Below are 22138 nucleotides of genomic sequence, written 5' to 3'. Positions count from 1 at the left end.
TTATTAAGAGGATTATTCTTTCTGGAAGCAAGGGCTTGAACTCTATTTGGTTTCTGGTATGTGCCCTTTTATTTTGAAAGCTCATTCATTTCAAGCAATAATTTTTTTCTGTTTTATTTAAGGTTATTAAACACAAATAATTAGACTTTTTAAAGGACAAAGAGGAACAGAAATGGCAAGGAAAATCACGTCCTTCCCCCACTTTCTTTCTTATATTTCTTATTTTTGTTCATAATCACAATCCATCAGTCCCCTAGGCTCCAAACTGCTGGGTCAATTCTGATCCTCCTCTTTTAACATTTCATTTCTTCTCCATAAAAAAAAAGATACAAACGCCTGTTAATTTCACCTTCTTAGGGACTCATACACATGCCCTCTCTTCTCCTTTCTCAACATACCATCCTAAATTCTGTCCCTTATTAAAACTTGCCTTAATAATGTAGGAAATAAAGTCATGCAGAGAATGAAGAACTACAGATTTGGGACTTAAAATGATTCTGAACATCAGCTCTGAGAAAAAATACTAAGGAACAGCGGAAAGCCCCCAAACAACACCGGAGCCCTAGCAGTGAGTGCATGGTGACAATAAGTGGTAGACCCCAAAGGCCTGGCTGTGTGACACTCCTCTGTCACTGCTGAGGGCTGAACTACTTCAAAAGCTTGACAAGAGAGAGGGTCAGAGAACAAGAGACAGTCAATCTTTATTGCAGTGCAAATGCCCACCTGCCTCTCTCTACACCAGTGAATATTTAAAGAGGCTGGCCAGGGAGATGGTTTGGACAGAATGGTAAATAAAGATAGGACGTGAAGGCATCAAGGGAAGTTCTGAAATACTAGGTAACTAGGAAGGGCAAAATCAGATAAAGAAATTTGACCAGATTAAAGGAAACTTATCAAAGCAATGTCCTCATGGTTGTTGAATTCAGAGGTTGGGAGTTGGAGAGCTGCCACAAAGCCAGGAACATGCCGAAACTTCCAGAGCCAGAAGCTGAAGTCTTCGAGGAAGATGTCTGGGGGCCCAGAGGGGGATCAGTAGTGGCACTGGGCACAATGTGACAGGGGGTGGGAGTTAGAGTAAGTGGCTGTACAAAAAGGAGTGCCTGTCTGCTTGCTTTGGGCTCGGTTTAATATCATTGTCACCAGGATTAACAGTAGATACACTGGAAATGATTGAAAAGCTCATGGCCTTTGTTTAAGTTTGGCAAAACTCACCATAATAATCTTTACTGAAAATTCCAGGAAAATTGAAGATCAAATGTTGTAAATTTATATATTGTTTACTGAACGATTCCAATGAAGTTATTTATGTTTCCTTTTCCATGACAAAAAACTCACATCCTTTCTCCATTTTCATCTCTACTTCCAAGAAGACAAATGGTACTGTGTAGCATAAGCCAAAATAATTTTGATGCATTCTGAGAATTTCACAAACATTGATCAGAGCAATGGCTAACAATCTGGTATGCTTTGTAACCAGACTTGAGAATGAGCTGATCTGGAAATTAATCTCTGTTCTACTGCCTGCAACTGTGGGACTACATACATTGCAAAAAATGCTAATCAGCAACCTAATACTGATGCTATTCCTTCCACCCAGGAAGGAAAATCATGGACCACATCCTCACGTCTGTTTCCACATCCATTTTGAGTTACAAGCAGGAAATCTCAAGCCTCAGGCTACGTTTCCTATTTAGCTCTCTTCAGCATTGCAACTAGCCTTGGGATTCTTACAGAAAGCATTACTTTGGGAAGTTATTTTCCATTTCTCTTGCATATCTGATGTCCTTCAATTCTATGACCCTGGTTGCTGGTGGCAACAAGAACCATTCTAGACAGATATGTCCTAATTTATGAAACCAAATTTAGCAGCCAAGCAAAACAGCCTTTCACATTTTCCCTGCAATATCCATGGGACCCAGGCATAGTTCCATACGCGCTGGGACAACAGTGGCCTCAGAAAGGCTGATTCAAGGTCACCAGCCCTGATGTAACAAACAGTTTGGTTGTACTTGAGTACAATATACCCACCACAACTGGTTGGTTGTATCAGGACAATTCTACCAGCTGGCCCAAACCTATCAATATCACAAGTTTGAAAACTTACTAAGAGAATAGAATCCGTATTTCCCACAGTGTGGTCCATTAGTGTTAGCAGAAAAGTTAGTGTGTACTTCATGCTTATGACTTCCTGGACATCTTTAAGTACTTCATATGAATTAGCTCACTTAATATTCATAATACTTCTAGAAGCTGCTCATTTTACAGACAAAACAACCCAGATTTATTATTATGCTCATGTGCCAGATGATAAAACAGATTCATAACTATATTATAAAATAACTTGCCCAAAGCTACAAAGATATACATACGAGCTTGAAGTTGAACTGTGTCTCAGGGCACCTGGCTGGCTCAGTTGGTAGAGCATGAGACTCTTGATCTTGGGGTCATGAGTTCGAACCCTACACTGGGTGCAGAGATTACTTTAAAAAATGGTAATAATAATAAATAAATAATAATGAACTGTTTCTCAGAGCCAAACTCTCTCAAAGTCCATTAAATATGAAGCATTATTCCTCAGAACGATACAGTCTTCAACATTTTGCTCATAATTCCCCAACATGAAAGCACGAATTCCATCCAAAAGTTTCAGAGTAGAGATTTAAGTTGAAATTCCTCTTGGGTCACATGGTGGCAACAACAAGAGAGGGCTAAGTTCATGAAGATATGTCAACTTAGGGGAAAACTGAAAAGCAAAAACAAGTCATAATTCTAACTCTGAAAGTCAAGGGAAAGACATGTAAATATAGAATAAAAGGCAAAAGCGAAATCAAAACAACAAAAACGTGTAATTGTAAACCATCTTTTTCAATGTACTGCCTTAGATTCTGAAAATTCTATATCCTTCAGCTGATCACAGAAGGCGATCTAGCACTGTCTATCGGTGCGTATACCAAACACAAATAGAATGTTTCGTTCGATTTTAGAAAAGGAACACAAACATACCCCAAGGACTGGTCACGTAATCTAGGTCTATATAAAGGTCATTTCATTTATGTGAAATGGACAACTGGGAGTATTACCCAGAGGGCTCCAGAAAGAAAGAGGGTGGTATGGATTCCACCTCCAATGGGAAAAACTTCTGGTGATCCCACATTCATCTGTGCCATCATGCTAGCTGCTGGCTAGAAAGAGCATTCTCACACCCAGCCCCCTCTCATGCTGTCATAGATCTGTGAGCACAGACACCCAATGGGGCCAAAAGTTCCCATATATTTAGGAAAGAGACAAATGACTGAATTATAGTCTCTTTGGCTTGGAAATACCACATATCACAAAAGATAAAGACACAGAAGAATGGCATCATGAGAGCCTTGAAATGGAAACTTTAATTAGAGTTTACAGCTTTGTGGCTACAAAGAATGCTTCAAATCTCAACAGACAGCAGCTGTGATATGTTGGCAGGAACACTGGCGTTGGAGTGAGACGACCTCCACTGAGTCACACTGCCATTCTCTCAGTGTCTGACTGGACAAACCCAAGAATCTCAGCTTTCTCACAGGGCCCCCCTGAGGAAGTGGTGACATGCATGTGAATGTACTTCCCAATTTTCCAGGCATGATGCAAACAGGAGACAGGATTCTCTTCATTTCTATGGTAATTCACACCACTCAAAAGCAAGGACAACCAGTTGAGGAAGCTAAGCGCTGGGACCTATCAAGCATGTCCTGACTCTGTCACAATATGCTGCCTGCCTTCAAGGACGGAATTGCTCTGCTAATGGTGCCAGTTTCTCACGTCCAGTTCAATAAAGAAGTCAATAAGGGAATGACTCATAAAAAACAAACAAGCTATTGATAAAAAAAACAAAAGCAAACAAAAAACCCTAAGAAAGCACAGCACTGACAGAACTTCAGCTCTAGGATCATGCCAGTTATGACTTGAAATAATGAGATACCCCCCAAGCACACACTTGCTAAACTACGGGGCCAACTAGACCACCCTCACGAGTCCACATTCTTTCCTCTCTTTCTACCTCATGTATCGTATCTAGAAAGTCTTACTTGAAGGCCCAATTTTTATTGCTGCTCCATCTCCCACAAATTGCCAGACAATCTTTGGGAGCTGATGTTATCACAGGAATTCAAAACAAGAAGCTGCAAATATTCTAACCACTGGCCTTATCAAACAATTCCTGCTCCAAGTATTGTTTTAAGCAAAAGCGTCCACTCCCCACTCCCCACCCCCCAGGGCTAAAGGCATGCATGGGTCTGGAATGCGTTAAAGGAAGTCAGAGATCTTAAAAATGTCAAGGACAAAAGAAATCTCTACATATGTTCTCTCATGTCTGCACTATCCATATTTGATTTATGTAAGCTTGAAGGCATTTGGAAAGATACTTTAAGGCCATATTATTGAGCTTTATGACCAGGATGGATATTGCCATTGTCCAAGTAACCATGAGCAATTTGGTGTGGTGAAAAACAAACCAAAACTTTTATTATTATAGCAATAGCAATTTTACACGGTACAACAATTTTATAAGCTGCACATATTCTTTTATGAATAAAAAATGACCTTGCTTGGGGCGCCTGGGTGGCTCAGTCGTTAATCGTCTGCCTTCTGGCTCAGGTCATGATCCCATGATCCTGGGATCGAGCCCCGCATCAGGCTTCCTGCTCAGCGGAAAGCCTGCTTCTCCCTCTCCCACTTCCCCTGCTTGTGTTCCCTCTCTCGCTGTGTCTCCCTCTGTCAAATAAATAAAATCTTTAAAAAGAAAATAAAAATGACCTTGCTTGTACATTTGTATATGGACATTTTCAAAATACTTTCCTCAACCCTAACAGTAAATCGGATCCACAGACAGAATAATATTAGTATTATCCCCATTTTACAGAAAGGGAAACTGAGTTTCAAAGAAGTTAAAGTCTTTTTCAGGGATCTGTGGAATTAGTGTATGGTTATAATCAGACTATGTGCCATTTAAGGTTTTAAATGATCCTAGGGTCGAGTTAAGCTCAAGCTACTAATTAACTGAGAATTTTAAATAAAATTGAATCTTAACTATTAGCTTACAGAATTTCAGAGGGCAGTCTATAGAACTGTGCAGCAAATACGACATTTTTTCTAATACTGGAGTTAGAGAAGAGAGATACAGTTTTTGAGCTGAGTGATAAGGTCCAACTATTTCTTCAGGACGCTGATGCTATTACAAAGGCTTATTTCTATGATTCCAAAGGGCATGTCCATTTGACTTTCCTCTGTAATATATTCAGTATTTTATATTGCCTAAGCCTACCATCTAAGTGACAAAATATCAACGTTTTTCACGTTGAGAGTAAGATGCCAAGATTTATTAAGACCAAATCAAGGAGCAAACAACTAATTGCTGGAGGTTTCACAATTTAGTAACACTTAATGACTTTGTTTATCAGAGGAAATATCCTGCCAAACACTAAGATATACTAAAGCTGGCAGAGATTTCAAGGTTATACATTTCAATCACCTCATTTTATACATGAAGAAACTGAGGCCAAGAAGGGGGAAGTTCATCATCATATAGCCACGCGGCATCTTATAGACCCAGAGCTTTCCAAATCCTTCCTCTAGTTCTGTTTCCAAACTATCACACCCAGCTTCATGTTATTAATCTTTTTTTCATGTCGTTAATCTTAAACTGACGTATAAAGTTGGACCAAGTACAATCAAACAGTAATATCAGCTACGCGTCAATGTCTAGGTCAAAGACTCACATGTAACAATCTGTAGAACGAGGCAGGGGTTGATTATGGCAATGTAATATTCACTCTGGGACAATGGGAAAGAGAAGAGAGAATCATCACTTAGGAGCATTTTTTTTCTTATTTTAAGTCCTATGTAAATTGGTTTCCCATATATAACATAATAGGCAAATCTTTATTAGGTATCCTAGTGGGAAAACAGACCAGGATGGTCAAATATTTACATATTTGTGAAGAGTAAAATCACGGGGTTCCAGAGGGGTCTCCTCTAGGGACCCATAAACAAGTGAAAGGGCAGGCTAGTGGAAACTCACCAAAAGTGCTGGGACTTCCTTATGAGCAGGACTTTTGAAAGCAGGAGCAGGAAAGAATACTCCTATGAGTACAATGAACCGTGGCACAGCCCAGCTGATTTACTTAGGTTTGATTTGGTGTTGGTGGAAGGTTGACTAAAGCCGTTTGTCAGCGATCAGAAAGACTTTTCCACAGCTTCTTGTAGGAAAGCATTGGTAACAGCTCTGCCAGAGTCTTGACATCAGGCCTGTTCCAAATTGTATTCATCATCATCATGATAATTTAAAGATCACTTTAAGAGTCTGCATGGAAACTTCTGGTTCTGAACAAGATGAAATAAACTCATTTTTCTCCGTAGATCTCCCCTTAACTACACCTAAAAACTCTGAACATACCATAACGAACCAACACAGGAAGACTGAAAGGTGGGAGAAGAAGGTGGACTGGCTAGGGATCCAGCATTTGAACCTAATAGTAAATTTTCCAGATTGTCTCTTTGTCTCTCGAATATCCCAGATTGGACTTTGGAAAAGCCTACAACCTGGAAATGCCAAAGAAGGCAGACAAAAAAAGGCCCCCCAAAAGCATGCTCTGTCACTTTAAAGGACCAGCGAGGTTAGGTATAACAGAATAGAAATGTTTGTGACAGTAAGTGTCCTACTCCAGCCAAACACAAGGGGAAGAAACCATGGCCACCCCTCGCTGGTCAGCTGGTTGAGCAGAGAGCCTGGACTTCCACTCCACTTCCCCAGGAGTAGCAGGCATGACTTCCCCTCCCATCTAGAGAGGAGGGAGGCAGATAAAGGGATTCTATAAATATTTCAGAATACTTCACATCCTTTAGGTATTCTTAAATAAGCAGTCCTGGACAGACCCCCTAGCAACCGACATAGGAAACTGATGAGAAGTAACACTGGCAAAGGTCTGGGAACTGAAAGTACAGTGTGGAATATGGCCAGGTTTTCAGACAGGCCTCTGGACAGCACGCAAGTGAAGCAAGTTAGAACAGCACGACAAAGTCTCTAAATGAAACTGGGTTTTCCGAATACACTGTGATGCGCCTGCTAAGACAGGGGTGCCCATCTTCAATTCTTAAGCAGGGATGTTCTGATCCATTGTTATACACCTCATTTAAAAACTTTCAGTGGTAGTCTGTAACTGCGACTCAATCCTCTTTGGATGTTACCTCAGAGACACATGAGGCAGAAATCAGAGGACTGGCGTGGACTATCCAAGCGGATACTGTTACTGCTGAACAGTCCACGAGGGTGAGTTCCTGTGGGTGTTTTAAGGCTTAGTACTGTTTTGTTTTGTTTTTTCTCTTTCCTTTTTCACATTATGTAAGTTATGTATACGGAATGTGCTGGTCACCCTGGTCTAAGATTACATTAACCAGGGGCGCCTGGGTGGCACAGCGGTTAAGCGTCTGCCTTCAGCTCAGGGCGTGATCCCGGCGTTATGGGATCGAGTCCCACATCAGGCTCCTCCGCTATGAGCCTGCTTCTTCCTCTCCCACTCCCCCTGCTTGTGTTCCCTCTCTCGCTGGCTGTCTCTATCTCTGTCAAATAAATAAAATCTTTAAAAAAAAAAAAAAAGATTACATTAACCAGACTTAAGAAGCAGGACAGAAAAAGGGATGCAGGACTTTTCTAATGAAAAAGTATTTAATGATCGCCCATCTGTGGGTATAAGACAGATTTTCATTTCATAAGCTTGTGGAATCTTATTAACTGTGGATTGGAAAAAAAAAACATTAAATTTTATCTTAGTATCACTTCAGTGATTGACTCTTAAATGCAGCCTTCCTATGAAGCATGTGTCAGACTTGTGTTCAAACACCTTCTCCTGGGGTTCCCGATGAGATCTGAATAGCTCTTAGTTAGCAAAGTCTCCCGTGTTTGAGCCAAGATCTAGTTCTCTGCAACTTCTGTTACGTGGGCCTAGTTCTTCAGTTCCTCAGTGCCATAAAGATCAACGATGACGGTCGTAGATAATCTTTTTAAAACCTTTTTCTTTAGTCTTTTCAACCCTATTCAACTTTTTTCTTACAAAACATAGTTTTGAGTCTTTTATCTTTTTCCTTCCTGAACATACCCAACTTTATCTAATACCCCCTAAAGTACCACCGAATTAATACTTGTGTGACCTTCTTTCAGGTTCGGCTTTGCAGTGATTGACCATCTAAAGATGAGGATAGCATCAGACACCCTGGAAGGACTTCCTTTCCTGTGACCTTTCAAACTTCTGGGATCTCATTCTCCTTTGTATTCCATTAAATCTCATCACTCGGGGCGCCTGGGTGGCACAGCGGTTAAGCGTCTACCTTCGGCTCAGGGCGTGATCCCGGCGTTCTGGGATCGAGCCCCACGTCAGGCTCCTCCGCTGGGAGCCTGCTTCTTCCTCTCCCACTCCCCCTGCTTGTGTTCCCTCTCTCGCTGGCTGTCTCTCTCTGTCGAATAAATAAATAAAATCTTAAAAAAAAAAAAGAATCTCATCACTTTCTTCTTTTCCACGGGTAGATGGCTGAATCACTGTACCAGTCCACTGAAGTATTTTAGAATCTCCAGCTGACAAAGAGAAACCAGCTCTCATAAGCCATCTGGTCCAATGTTCCCTTTGTCCAAAAGGACACCTCAAGGCCTAGAGAGAAACATTAGTGATAAAACTAGAGATAGAGTCTGGGTACCTGGGTGGCTCAGTCAGCTGAGCATCTGACTTTGGCTCAGGTCATGATCTCAGGGTCCTGAGACCTGAGCCCCACATAGGGCTCCTCTCGGTGGGGAGTCTCTGCCCCTCCTCCTGCTTGTGCTCTTTCTCTTTCTGCTTAAATTTTAAGATTTTTAAGTAAAATCTTAAAAAAAAAAAAAAAAAACCACCTAGAGATAGAGCCTAAATTGCTTGACCCTAGACTAATCACCCTGCCCATTGTTACTTGAGCCACTCGCCCACTTACCTGTTACATAAAAGGCGGTCACATTTTTGGTGTCTGTGATAAAGAGATGTTTTTTTGGATTCCCAAACCTAGGCCATCCCCAGGGGTACTCAAGATCGGGGTGGGGAAGAGGCTTACAGGGGCTTAAAATTCCCAAGATGTGTTGGTCTGTGGGAAGAGATTTTATCCCCTAATAGGAAACAGAGAAGGTTTGGAATGTGTTTGAACAGAGTCAATATTTTTGGAAAAATACAAAGAAGAGGCCACAATCTCAAGGAAATTGTGAAACCAAAGGGTCAGAAAAATGTAGTGGGGAACAGAGCGAAAGGACTTTTTGCAACACGGTCCCAAGTGTCCAGTCAGAGGATGATTTTTGTTTCAGCCCAGTGGTGAAAGGAGGTGCTCCACTGTATAGAGAATTGATCTTGAAGCCACCAGCTCCAGCTGAGCAGGTCCGGTTCTGGTTTTCTGTGCCCCAAAGTTTTCTGAACGTACTGCATGTGTAATTGTCCTCTCAGTTTATCATGATCTAGTGGCTTAACTTTCCTTTTGTCTTTCACTTTTCCTCACAAGTTTGCCTTCTGCCCAGATGCCAAGAGGCAAAGATAAGTACGTTTGCGTCAGTGCCAACCTAGGTGAGCCCACAAACTTGTCAATAACTTCTCATGAGAACCCAGTAAATAGGTATGTCTATCCTATTTTCCAGATAAGAAACTCAGGTTCATACACGTGAGCTTTCCCTGGGTCACACAACACATAAAAGGCAGGACTTTTTGAATACACGTCCTTTGGATGCCAACACACCGGCCGTGACAAGTACATGAGAACTCAGATTTTGTCCTCAGAAAAACCTGTGTTCAGATTCTGACTCGATTATGCTGTACTAGTTGTATATTCTCAGACATGTTATTTAACTTTTTAGCTTCACTGTCCCTGTAGCAAAATGACAATTATACACTTACCCACTGAAGAACACAGTTTTGAATGCGCAAGTCCACTTACACAAAGATTACTTTTCAGTAAAAACAGCACAGTGCTATAAATGTATTCTCTCCTTCTTAGTAATTTCACTTTTTTTGAAGATTTATTTATTTGAGAGAGAGAGAGAGAGAAAGCACGCATGCATTCCGGGAGAGGGGCAAATGAGAGGGAGAATCCTGAGCAGACTTCCCGCTGAGCATGGAGCCCCACGTAGGCTCAGTCTCAGGACCCTGAGATCATGACCTGAGCAGAAATCAAGAGTCAGACGCTTAACCCCGTGAGCCACCCCTTAACCCACCCCTCTTCCTCATGATTTTCTCAATAACATTTTCTCTAGCTTACTTTATTGTAAGAATACAATACATAATACATGTGACATACAAAATATGTGCTACTTGACTATTTAAGCTATTGGTAAGTCTTCAAGACAACAGTAAACTATTCATAGTTAAGTTGCTGAGGGGGTCAAAAGTTGTATGAGGATTTTCAACCGAGTGGGGGTCGGCGCACTGAACCACCGTGTTCTTCAAGGGTCAACTGTACTGAGATCTGTATTAGGGTTATTATGAGAACTGGATGGGAAAGTTTTTGTAAAGCTTTTAGCATAATACTTGAAACAAAGTAACAGTAAATAAATAACATCTATTATTACTACAATTATAGTTATAAAATACACTGCTTCAAAGCTAAGTCCGATGTTTGGTTTCCCTGTTTTTTTTGTTTTTTTTTTTAAGGAAATTTTATTATCTTTCCACAGAGATAGACACGTAATCATCAAGACGGTGAGTAACTCGGCACAGCATAAAATGGAAGGTTGAGCTACTTAGGATTTCAAAGAAACCTCAAGCGGCAAAATGACATTTCCCTTAACAAACTTAAAAAGTCACCGAAACCACAATTCACTTGCACTTAGCTTTGAGGCAGTATATTTTAATCCTGTTAATTATTAGTAAAATTTCCTAAAAGGTAGCATTTCATATACTATCGTATATTGATTTTTTCCAAGCCTCAGACTAGCACACATTCTTTTAAAACCTATGATCAATCAAATGTACTCTTAAAACAACCTGTACTCTGGATTCAATTAATTCTCCAGCTTTTCCACCAGCTTCCAATAGTTCTTTTGTAGTCCTGTTTTCTTATCTCAAAGTTTAAAACTACCAGTATTCTTAAATGGTATTCCTCACATGCCACCAATCTTTTACGTTCTGCCTTTTTCCCTATCTAATTCCATCGCTCTGATACAGGACATCCCTGCACTGCTCCCACATACTCACATAGAAGGGTTACGTTTCTCATCGGATGGATTCACATTATAACTGGACACACACTCATCTCCCTCAATGATCTACAACCCACTTGAAGGTCGAGAAAATGTTTTCCCCATCTTCCCATCTCCTAAAAGAGCTTGGAAAATTCTTTAACTGCTGATTGGGAAGGTAGTATAGTTTCATGTAAATTAAAACTGAACATTTTTACTAAGACTCTCTTTTTTGTTTGGTTTCCTGCAGCATTTATTGATTTGAAGGGGATCATATCATCTGGTCATTCATGCTGTTCATGTAGCATCTCTCCCAGGGGGACGCCTTCCTTCTCTGTGTCACTGAGGAAACTGAGTAGCCCTGCTACCCCAGGCTCTCTCAAAGCAGAAACATCTTTACTGAGAATGCAGGACTGAAGAAAAACCAGTATGGGCTTCCGAATGATTGGTTTGGGGACAGACATGGATGTCAGCGTGTAACGCCCACATGTTGCTTCATGCAGCACCCTTTCACGTGGGGGGACCCTGCCTGGACTTTTGATTTCATTGCTCTTGTTTTCCTTTACTTAATTGTTTCTATCCTCTCCCCATCTTTCTCCTTTTATCTCTGTATCTCCCTTTGGTGGGTTCTGAATGTTTGTATCCTCCTGAAACTCCTATGTTGAAACCTAGTCCCCAAGGTGATGGTATCAAGAGGCGGGCATTTGGGAAGCGATTAGGTCATGAAGGCAGAGTCCTCCTGTATGGGATTAGTGACCTTATATTAGTGACGCTAGAAAGCTTCCTGTCCGCTTGGTTACAGCAAAGCAGGACTCTCACCAGACACCAACCCAATCAGTGGGTGCCATGACCTTGGCCTCGCAGCCTCCAGAACCCGGAGAGAGAAATCTTTGCTGTTTATAAGCCACGCAGCCCTGTTGCACCAGCCCGAACAGACTAGGGCACCCTCTAACTCTCTCTCTGTCTCAGTCTCTATGTTATTTCTTCTCTCCCAGGACACCTTCTTATTTATAGTCCCCACTTTTCAGACTTCTTCTGTTTAGTGTTTGAATCAAGCTGTTCTCTAAGATTACGCATGACACAGAGCTAACCCCAAGAAAACTAAGAGTTGCAGGGAATTACTTTTAAATGATTGAGTTTGGGTACACTCCAAGTAGAAAGAGCCATAAGTTAATTCTGGAGTCTGGAGTTTAGAACTAAAAAGTGTTAGTTTGTACTGTTAAAGCAACCTGCCCTATCACGTTCAGTTGATAAATAGAGAGAAGCCAGAGCCTCTGCTCTTTCATACAAGCTGAATTAGTGTGCCCACAAGGGAGGGCCAGCTATAGGATATGAGCCCAGTGATTTGCATCTTGGAGAAAGCAATTCTATTTCCAATGGGTTTCCCCTCATAAAAGGTGTCAAATTATAGCCAAACATTTTCATTTTCATAAATATCATGATCAGTGAGCACATTGCTTACTAACCTGTATTGTCAAAAACTTGATTTAGACTTGTCTCACCTTAATGTGCACCTATCTTAAATATGGCTAAATATTTAAATCAGTGGTTCTCAGTGTGTAGTGATTTTGACCCCCAAGAAACACTTTGCAATGTATGAAGACTTTTTTTTCTCTTTTTTTTTTTGGTCACAGCTGGGAGGGCTTGAATGTGTCGCTACTGCTACCTAGTAGGCAAGGACCAGGGACGCTGCCAACCGTCCCAAAATGCACAGGACAGCCCATCGCAACAAAGAGTTACTCACCCCAAAATATCAGTAAGCCAAGATTTGGAAACTCCAGCTTAAATGCCTACTGAAACCTTGCAGACTCCACTGCACAAGCGAGTCCTTGGCAATCCTATAGAAACAATGATTGACTGTGAAGGTCTCTGTCCCTGATGCCATTTCTAAATGCCATGTACTAGAATCAAATGCTGATTGTTGATCCTGGATTCAATCTAAAAAATATTATTAAGAAACTGCTCTTGCTTCAGTGGGGAAATAATTAGTATGGTCTTCTGGGTTAGTCTTTGATCCTATAATTTGAGGTCATTCTTTTAAAAACAGCCAAATCTGGTATTAAGGTAATTCACTGTGTCTGGAGTCCTGATTATGTGTTGATTTCTTCATGCAAGCCTATTGATCTTGGCAGAGTAAGAGCTAAAAATTTAGTATTCAAGCAGGAAAAATAAATCAAAATTGGCTCACTTAACGTTTCTGTGATTGAAGGCTTGTTAACAGTTTTTCTGTTTTGCTTTGAATTTGTTTATTTCATTATATCGCTTGCTTTTCTCCAGTTCCTTCCTGAGTTCCAGTCTAATTACACTGCAATCCTCCGCAGTATCCCATTACTTGCACAAAAACTGAATCCACTCTTTGCAGATAATGAATTCCAGTAGGATCATTCTGATACCCCTGAACGCCTGGAAAATCTGACATCTTGAGTCTCTCTCTCTCTCTCTCTGGCTCTAGTCCTTCATTTCCCTTCCAAAGAAGAGGCTTTGCCTCATTCATTTTCATTAGGCTTATTGGGGAAGAGCACTAACCCAGGTCCCCATTCCTGAGTTTTTCTTAGAAGTGGGCAGAATAATAGTTCAGGGAATAACATTACTTAAGGGAGCTTTTATTTTCCGGGTTTATTCCATTTAGCAAACGGTATGTTTCACTTTAATTTGGTTGAGTTTGTGTTTTCAGTGTGAGTCTTACAAACAGTGGTCATCGGCAATGTCACAGAAGTAGGACTCGGGGTTCTTGGATTCTAATCCTGGCTCTTCCATTAAATTGCTGGATAAATTTGGACAACCTGATTCTCCTTCAGGCTCTATTTTCCCATCTGTAAAATGGGATGGTTGGAACACTGATGTTCCATGAATGCGGCAGTAAGCCCCTGCAGAAAGATGGGGAGCTGGAAGGGGAAGGGAACATCTTCCCAACATACGCCCAAGACCTGCACGAGGAATATGGGGGAAAGAGACATAAAAAAAGTTTCATGGAAGTAGATGCCAATGTCTGTGTATGAAATTAAACAAGAGGCTCTATGGCCTTCATTTCATTGGAGCCAGAAACCAGACATTGACTCTACCACTACCTGCTTTTCTATCAACCCCCTCAACCTTCTCCTTTTCAGATGTGATTGCACTGTGTGGATCACTGACAGGAAAAGGAATCAGGGAGGAGAGGCAGAAAGAGAGAACTAAGTATAGAGAACAAAGTAAAGCAGAAAGGGGTGTGGTCAGGTCGGCTTCTTCCGACAATAGTCTGCAACCCTCTTCAGTCCTGAAAACCAAAAATCATACACTCAGCACTGAAACGCATCAAATCACTTTTCAAAAAATGTGTTTGGGCCATTTGGCAAATGAGGGTTAGCTCTCATGGAAATTACATAGCTAGGAAGTCAGACAGCAGCAAAGGAGGGATGGATAAAAGGACAGCAAAAGAATTATAGGAGAAAAGCTGAATGGAAAAAAAGACAGGAGAAATTATTTTTCCTAATGAGAAATGCAAAATTTTCCACCAGACAACTATGACTCTTGGCTGAGTGGCCTACGTATCATGTGAATGAAAATGCAGGGTGGGCAGGGCTGCCCAGGAAGCTCTGCCCTGTGTCTGCTTTGCCTCTGAAGACAACAGGTCCATTGCAGGTCTCAGCTGCACCACCGATTCACCAGACTGCCCTTCGGGAGGTCGCCATGCCCATTACATAGTCTGGAAAGAGCACTGGCCATAGATTAGAACACCAACACTCTCCACCCAGCTCCACCTACTGACCCTTCCTGATTTGTCATGGGAACTCTGAGGTCAGTGTCATCAGTTATTAAGTAGGGACAGACTTCATGATTGCTAAAGGTCCTTCAAGCTGTAGCATTATATAGTTCCGCTCAATAGGACTTGTTGCCCTTGCTAAACCACACTGCTTGAGTAAAATACTTAGCCCTCTCCCCCAGCTCTAAGATCTGTAAGTGATTCAAAGAAATCCAGTTTATTTAATTCCTTGGCAATACAAAGGGACCATTATAGCAAATTTTCATTTTAGGTGAACCCGCCCGCCCTTCAGAATGAGTCAAGCTTACCCCACGAAGCAAGCTGACATTTTATTAAACTTTCCCAAAAGAATTCCACACAGCTATCCCTTCGGAGTTTTTCAGTGAGCAAATGCTATTAGTGACAGAACACATTCGATTCTCAGAGATGGGGTCTGTGAAGAGAGACAAGCAGTTTATTGCTTTCCTTTATTAAAACCTGTGAAGGAATCCCTGATTCACAAGACTAAGGAGTAAATTTGTAAGCAGCTGCTACTCTCATCGAATTGAATTTTAAAGCCTCTGTGGCACTTACCGTTTGTAATCTCAGTGGAGGACCGCTGAAGAGATAGCAGGACCTCCAAATGGCCAGCGCCCTCCGGGAGATGACTAAGATTCTGATTCCTTGGCTCACAGGGCCTAAAAGCTGCTAGACAAACAACCTCCCATGTTTCCTTCCCAAGAAATGGGACAGAAAGATGGTACTAGTGGATTTTGATGACTCAAGCATTAAAAAAGCTCAATTGTGAGACCAAAAAAAAAAAAAGGCCTCACCCCCAGAGGAAAAAATCCCTAAGACAATTTCAGAAAAGCTCTTTCAAGAAGACATAAAGTCAACTGCCGATTTGAAATAATTTGGGGACAAAATGTACATAGTCTACATATCGGTAAAAAAAAAAAAAAAGATTTTAAAATGGGATACAAAAAAGATTTTTATTCTGAACTAACAGTTGTGACCTAGGGTTTCCATTTTTTGTTTGTTTTGTTAAGGCATTCATCTAGAAAGAAAAAAAAGTTGATAAAGCAGATTAAAAGTGGAAAAAGTTCCTTGAGTTTTCTTTTCTTTTCTTTTCTTTTTTTTCTTTTCTAGAAACCACTAATAAAATAGATTATGGTCAAGAAAAAGGGAGTTTAGGGAGATGACTTCAGGAGGGAGATAGGATTGCCTAACTTAATTGCTATTTCCTTCCCCCCCACCCCCCCTTTAATCCTGAGAAGAAAAACAAAGGTCAAATGGCCCAAAGCACCAACTCAGAAACAAAACAGGCAGGGGCAAGCTTGTTTTAAGTAAAAAAAAATAAATAAGCGCCACTAGTTTTTTCTGTTTGTTTTTTGTTTTTTTATTGAATGGCTGGGAACAGTGGGAGAAAAAGAGTCACTGTCAAAGTATTCCTGATGATCAAGCACAGAGATAAGGGAAAAAACTATTTTCTTAAATCTGTTTAAATGCAACAAATGTACGTAAAGCCGGCACAACGTGTCAAGGGCTTTCTGAACCATAGCTTTAAGTAATAATTAAATTAGGAAAGAACGATGGAGGGGAAAGGAACAGAGTTCTGCAACATTAGCCGGAGCTTACAAGTAGAAGAGAGTAAGAAGTCAAGGAATCTAGCCTTTCTGTAACTTTCTCCAGCATCTGACCAGCAAGGAAACCAAATAACTAGTGTGAGAACACCTCCTGCTGCCACTCAGAGACCTTTCCCCACAATATTTCATACACAAGAAACCAAGCTATCCTTCATTCAACAAACATACACTGAGCACTTATTGCTACTGACCTCTGTTTTAGATATTTGGGGGGAGTATAGATGCTGAGGACCAACTCAGACCTATGGTACCTAAATCTCTAATTTTAAATCATATTTTTAACGTGCAGATGATTAATAATAATCATTCATCTAATAATTATCCAGATCTGGAAACTCCCACTTTAGGAGATTTACGAAAATGACAAAGACAGTTCTTTGATGTCAAGGAGCTCTCGTAAGTGATAGGCAAGTACATGAATTCTCAAAAAACAAAGTTAAAAATGAAACATGTTATGAGAGGAAGGAATTCCTTGCTGTGGACATTCAAAGGAGGCAGAAAAGGTGTTCTCTTGGGAGTGGCAGAGGGCGTGAAGGAGGGCCTCACAGAAACAGGTATATCTGTGTTGGGACAGTTACCATTTGAATGTGTACAGAAGGAGAAGTAAAAAGCTGGGGCGCCTGGGTGGCACAGCGGTGAAGCGTCTGCCTTCGGCTCAGGGCGTGATCCCGGCGTTGTGGGATCGAGCCCCACATCAGGCTCCTCCGCTAGGAGCCTGCTTCTTCCTCTCCCACTCCCCCTGCTTGTGTTCCCTCTCTCGCTGGCTGTCTCTCTCTCTGTCGAATAAATAAATAAAATCTTTAAAAAAAAAAAAAAGGAGAAGGAAAAAGCTATTATAACTAATAATAAGAAGAAACAAGTCTCCATTGTGTTTTGAGAAATAGGCCCTGTCCCGAGTACCTACATCAATGTTCTCTTAAATCTAACCTAAACCAATCAGGTAAGGCCTATTATCTCCCCATGCTGCACATGGAGAAAGCAAACCTCAGAAAGTTCATGTGATTTGTTCACGGTCACACAGCCAGAGATTCAGGAGGTAAATTTCAATTCTAGATCTCTCCCACGGCAGAGCCCACCTGCCTCCTAGAGAATAAACAAAGCCCAGGGGTGCAAAAGTATCAGATGGAGAAGACCAAGCCACCATTGTCCCCTCTGGCTGGAGGGTGAGAGTGGGGGAGACAGCGCCAGGAAGGTTAAGGGGGAGCCAGGCTGTGGATGCTGCATTCAACTATGTGGCTTTATAAGGCAGCAAGGAGAAACCGCTAAAGGTTTCTGAGCAGAGAATACTATGAAGAAAGTTCTATCTTAGGCTTCAGGCTATGAATCATGAGTTAGATCTCACAATCTGAAATGGTAAAAATCGAGGCTTGAAGAGTCTCACCCTGCATTTAATCAGAAAGGCGTGGCTTAGGAACCAAATGGAACTTCTGCCTCATAGCTGTGCAGACAAATTCCCAACATGCCAGTTCTCGAGGAATATTCTACAGAGCAGAGCTTAAGATAAATGCAGTGAGTATCTGTTACACCACAGGACAAGGACCTACTCATCCCCGGAGCTGTCCAAATCTGGCAGAAGGATAGCCCTGGGGACTGCAGCAGTCCCTGGGACCTGAGGAGACCCAGTGGGGGCAGAGGGCACAGCGCAGGCATGGGCATCAGTTACTGGCAAAGGCCAGATTCCCGACTGTCAGTCCTGTGCTCATTTCATCAAATCATGTTGGCTCTGCCATTAAATATGTTACACTGAATGAGCCCCTTTCCCTCTCCGGCTCTTCCTTTCCTCCTCAGTGAAACGAGAAACTGGGCTTGCTGGGACTCGGATTTCGTAATTCTCAATACATCTTCCTCTCTAACACACCAGTAGAAAGGACCTGCTTCCATCCGCGGCTCCCTAACTGGGATACGGTGGAGGAGCAGGCTCCCGAGAGCTTCTACGGTTGGTAGATCCTGACATGCTCATAACTGTGCTTCCTTATCCCGAGGAAGCGCACTGGTTCTGACTGTATTATAGGAATCACAGTTCTCCAATTCTGGCTGTAAAGTCCTCGTTGAATTCAGTGTGGCCCAGGGTCATCCTTTTCAAGGGCAAACTGGATCCCTGAGGTCAAAAGTAATTCAACAATATGAGGAGCTATGCTCATCCCCGAGCACATCCGGGGACCAAGACCTTTTATCACCAGGGAGTAAACACTTCCGAATCCATACTTGTCTGAGCCTGACAGTACTCTGTTGTTATTTGAGAGTTTCATTTTACTCTCAAAGGATGGTGACTGCATGCATGGGTGCGAGCGTGCCCGCATGTGTTTATGATTAAAATTCCCAGGAAGCCAAGCAAAGACGGAAATTGTGGCGTTCTTGGGGGGGGGGGGAACCATGGTACACCTTATTACACGTTCACAGAGGCACTCCTACAAACTCACCCATCAAAAACGAATTTCCAAATACAAATATCTCCTCCTGAAGAGACTACCAATTATGTAGATACAAGAAGCTTTGCTTATTAGAGTAGAGGTGAGTAGGGAGAAGATACGCACTCTGTTCTCAGAAACACTGCTGGCCAAACAGAAATTAGCACATGGGTTCACACATTGGGAGCCAAACTTCTTAAACTACATTGGTTCATCACATCACACCCAACAGTGGTGCCCATGAGTGACTAATTCCTATAACCAATCCACTGCAAAAATGTGAGGCATCTCAAACCTACAGCTTCACCTTCTTGGACCTCCGACTGGGGGACTGAAGCCGACTGACTGATCAACACAACCTTAGCAGTGATGCAAGCTTAATTACAGAACTAAAGAAACCTACATTTTAAGAGTTAACCTCACGGTTATTTACTTTTATAAGACTGGAGAGGAATGAGAAAGGAAAATCTCCCCAAGATGTGTGACAGAACTATCAGCAGGGCTGCCAACCTCACATCTGAGACTCCTGGGAAGACTGTACGATGGGGACCAAAAGCAACCACCCACATTCTATTCTGGGAACTGGCTCAGGATATCTTGGGCTGCCAGGTACTTAAGGTCTCCTTCCTCTCTGCTATCAACTGATTTCTCTAAGACCACCAAAAATTAGGCCACTCATCAAAAAAAAAAAAAATCAGATTTATACTTACTGCTTGGTTTAGCAAATTCATCAAGGGGCAAAAGCCAGCAAAAGACAAATCCTGGAAAGGATTCAGACTTGAGCCTTATTTCTTACCCAAGATATTAGTCTAGTGAACCCCAGCCTCTCAGCCATAGCACTGGGACTTACGGGTTCTTCTCAGTTGTGATTTCCTGAACTCCACAAACAACTGCACATGTCTAGAGTGTCCTTCCCACAACAGCACAGAACTTGTGGGAGGGTGTGCACGTGGATCTGTACATGGTGTGTATTTTTGCCAGGCTAGAAATGCAGCCTGTCCTATTGGCTAAAGCTACGGGAGGCCAACCCACAAAGCTGCCACTTCGGCAGGTGTAGAGGAGACACTGATGCACGGACATAAAAAGCCAGAAAGCGGAAGGCTGGAGGGAGAAAGTGTAAATTCAGAACAGCATGGATTGCAAGGGGGTGGGTTTCCAGAAACACAGATTAAATTCTCTCTGCTGACGCATCCAGATGGATCTTCAAAATGTTGCGGATGGGCATAAAATGCCCATATAGACCGTATTTCTCCTGACACTAACTTCAAGCGGGATGAATCCACCCACCCACACACAAAATCCGAAGGAGAGTACTGGGCATCTGCGGTCAAATAAGTCACTCCAATGCTTACCTCCAGAAATCGGAAGCCCTCTACTAAAGGACGCAGAGTCAGCACTGTGGGTATTACTTTCAGTGAGATTGCTCCACACAGGTCCACCTCTCCCACCGCACGATTTTCTTTAACTTTTGATCTTTGTTTTGTAGGTGCAGAGAATAGAGGATAGCTAATTTGTTCCAGAGCAAGTCAACATTTAACTCTGCTTTATGGGGATGTTTTCTTGTAAATTTCAGAGAAAAGGTGCAGACTGAAGTGTAAGAGGGATGACGGAGTGGAGAAGGAAGAGAAACGGGGCTGAGGTTAGACCGAGAAATGAAGCGAGAGACTTTATACTAGACCCAGCTCTGCCAAAGCCTCTGAAATTAGTGCTGAAAGGGTACTTTAAACATCTCATTGATGCAGTCCTCTTTTCCACAGACAAGCTGATGCCCAAGGAGCTAATGGCTTGTGCAGGTTCCACCTAATGTTAGTTACAGAGCCTGGGCCATCAGATACCTAGATACACAAACAGGGAGCAGGCAGGTTCAAGGAGACCCACACTGAAAGGTTAAGGAGCAGAGCGCCGGCTCGGGGGCTGGGGTGGTGGGGAGGGCTCGAGAGCGCGTCCCGGAGTCGCAGGGGGCGTTAGCTGTGCGCTCTGCGTACCTTGATGTAGGCCCGCTGCAGGTAGTTGTAGGGCACTCTGCGCTGGAAGTCGCTGCGCACATCCTCGCTGACGCGGTGGCGGGACGCGGGGCCCCCGAGGCGCTGGCTCTGGCAGCTCCGGTAGCAGCGCGCCCGCTCCAGCAGCGCGCGGAAGAAGGGCAGCTCGGCCGCGGGGCCAGCGCCTGGGGGCGCAAGCGGGCGGCGCGCGGCGCAGTGGCGGGCGCAGCGCGTTCGGACCTCCCGCAGGCGCCGGTGGCTGCGCAGCGCCGCTTCCAAGTCGCGCACCGCTTGCTCGTAGTCCTCACTGTAGTAGGCGGCCACGCCGCTGGCGTAGAGCAAGTCGAAGGGCTGCAGAGGCCCGGGCTCGCGCTGCGGCTCCGGGCGCGGGCTCTCCGGGGGGCCGCCCCACAGCTGCGGCGGGAGCAGCAGCAGCAGCAGCGGCAGCGGCGCCCAGATGCGCTCCCGCATCCTCTGGCGCGGAGAGGCGCGGGACGGCCACGCTCCCAGACGGCTCCCGGCACCTGGCGTTAGGGCGCCGTCTCCCACCTTCGCGGTGAGAGCGCCGGCCCCGCCGCGATCCGGCTGCCCCGCGAGCCCCAGGTGACCGCCGGCGCTCAGCGGACTGAGAGGCGGAGGCCGGGTCGGCCGGCCGCTCTTAAAGGGACGCCCACAGCTCACACGCTCCTCCTGCTGCCCGAGCCTCCGCGAGCCGCCCGCCGGCGCTCAGCGCGCGCCCTGCAGGCCCGGACCGCGCCGCCCGCACGCCAGGCGCCGCACTGCCCGGTGCCAGCCAGAGAGCGGGCACCGCTTGAGGCCAGCCCAGGACGAGAGCTTTCCACGTGGGCTCCCTTGCGCGTGGCAGAATGGATGGGAATACTCCCTTTAAAGAGAGGAGGGAAATCCGGCTTATGAAGGTTAGGACTCTATCAATTTCTGGAATTTGTGCATGACCTCGCAGTTTGCAGAGTCCTTCACCTTCAGAGGAAGCCCTAAAGCTCCATCTCAGACTGGGAGGAAAGCACCAGGGGACGGCCCAGGTGCGGAGGCTTGAGGAGAAAGGCGATGAGATCAAATGTATAGAACTGTGAAAAGGCAAAAGAAACTATTCAATCCTGGGCCTATGGAATCAAAAGCTTACTGCTAGTTCCCTTGGTCCCTCCCGTGCCTTCTCA

General features: G+C 43.6%; 1 protein-coding gene across 1 annotated transcript in view; it reads right to left on the bottom strand.

Moving 5' to 3' along the window:
• Positions 1 to 21464, bottom strand: part of P3H2 (prolyl 3-hydroxylase 2) — a 154460-nt gene extending 132996 nt beyond the window's left edge. The window contains exon 1 of the mRNA XM_040621449.1: positions 20967 to 21464. Within this exon, the coding sequence (XP_040477383.1) occupies positions 20967 to 21434 (468 nt within the window). The 5' untranslated portion in view covers positions 21435 to 21464. The remainder of the gene's footprint in view (positions 1 to 20966) is intronic.
• Positions 21465 to 22138: the final 674 nt, after the last annotated feature.

The sequence above is a fragment of the Ursus maritimus genome, unplaced genomic scaffold (assembly GCF_017311325.1).
Source record: "Ursus maritimus isolate PB19 unplaced genomic scaffold, ASM1731132v1 scaffold_4, whole genome shotgun sequence".
Taxonomy (NCBI): Eukaryota; Metazoa; Chordata; class Mammalia; order Carnivora; family Ursidae; genus Ursus; species Ursus maritimus.
Note: the sequence above shows the minus strand (reverse complement) of the source record. Positions and strands in the feature narration are given on the sequence as shown.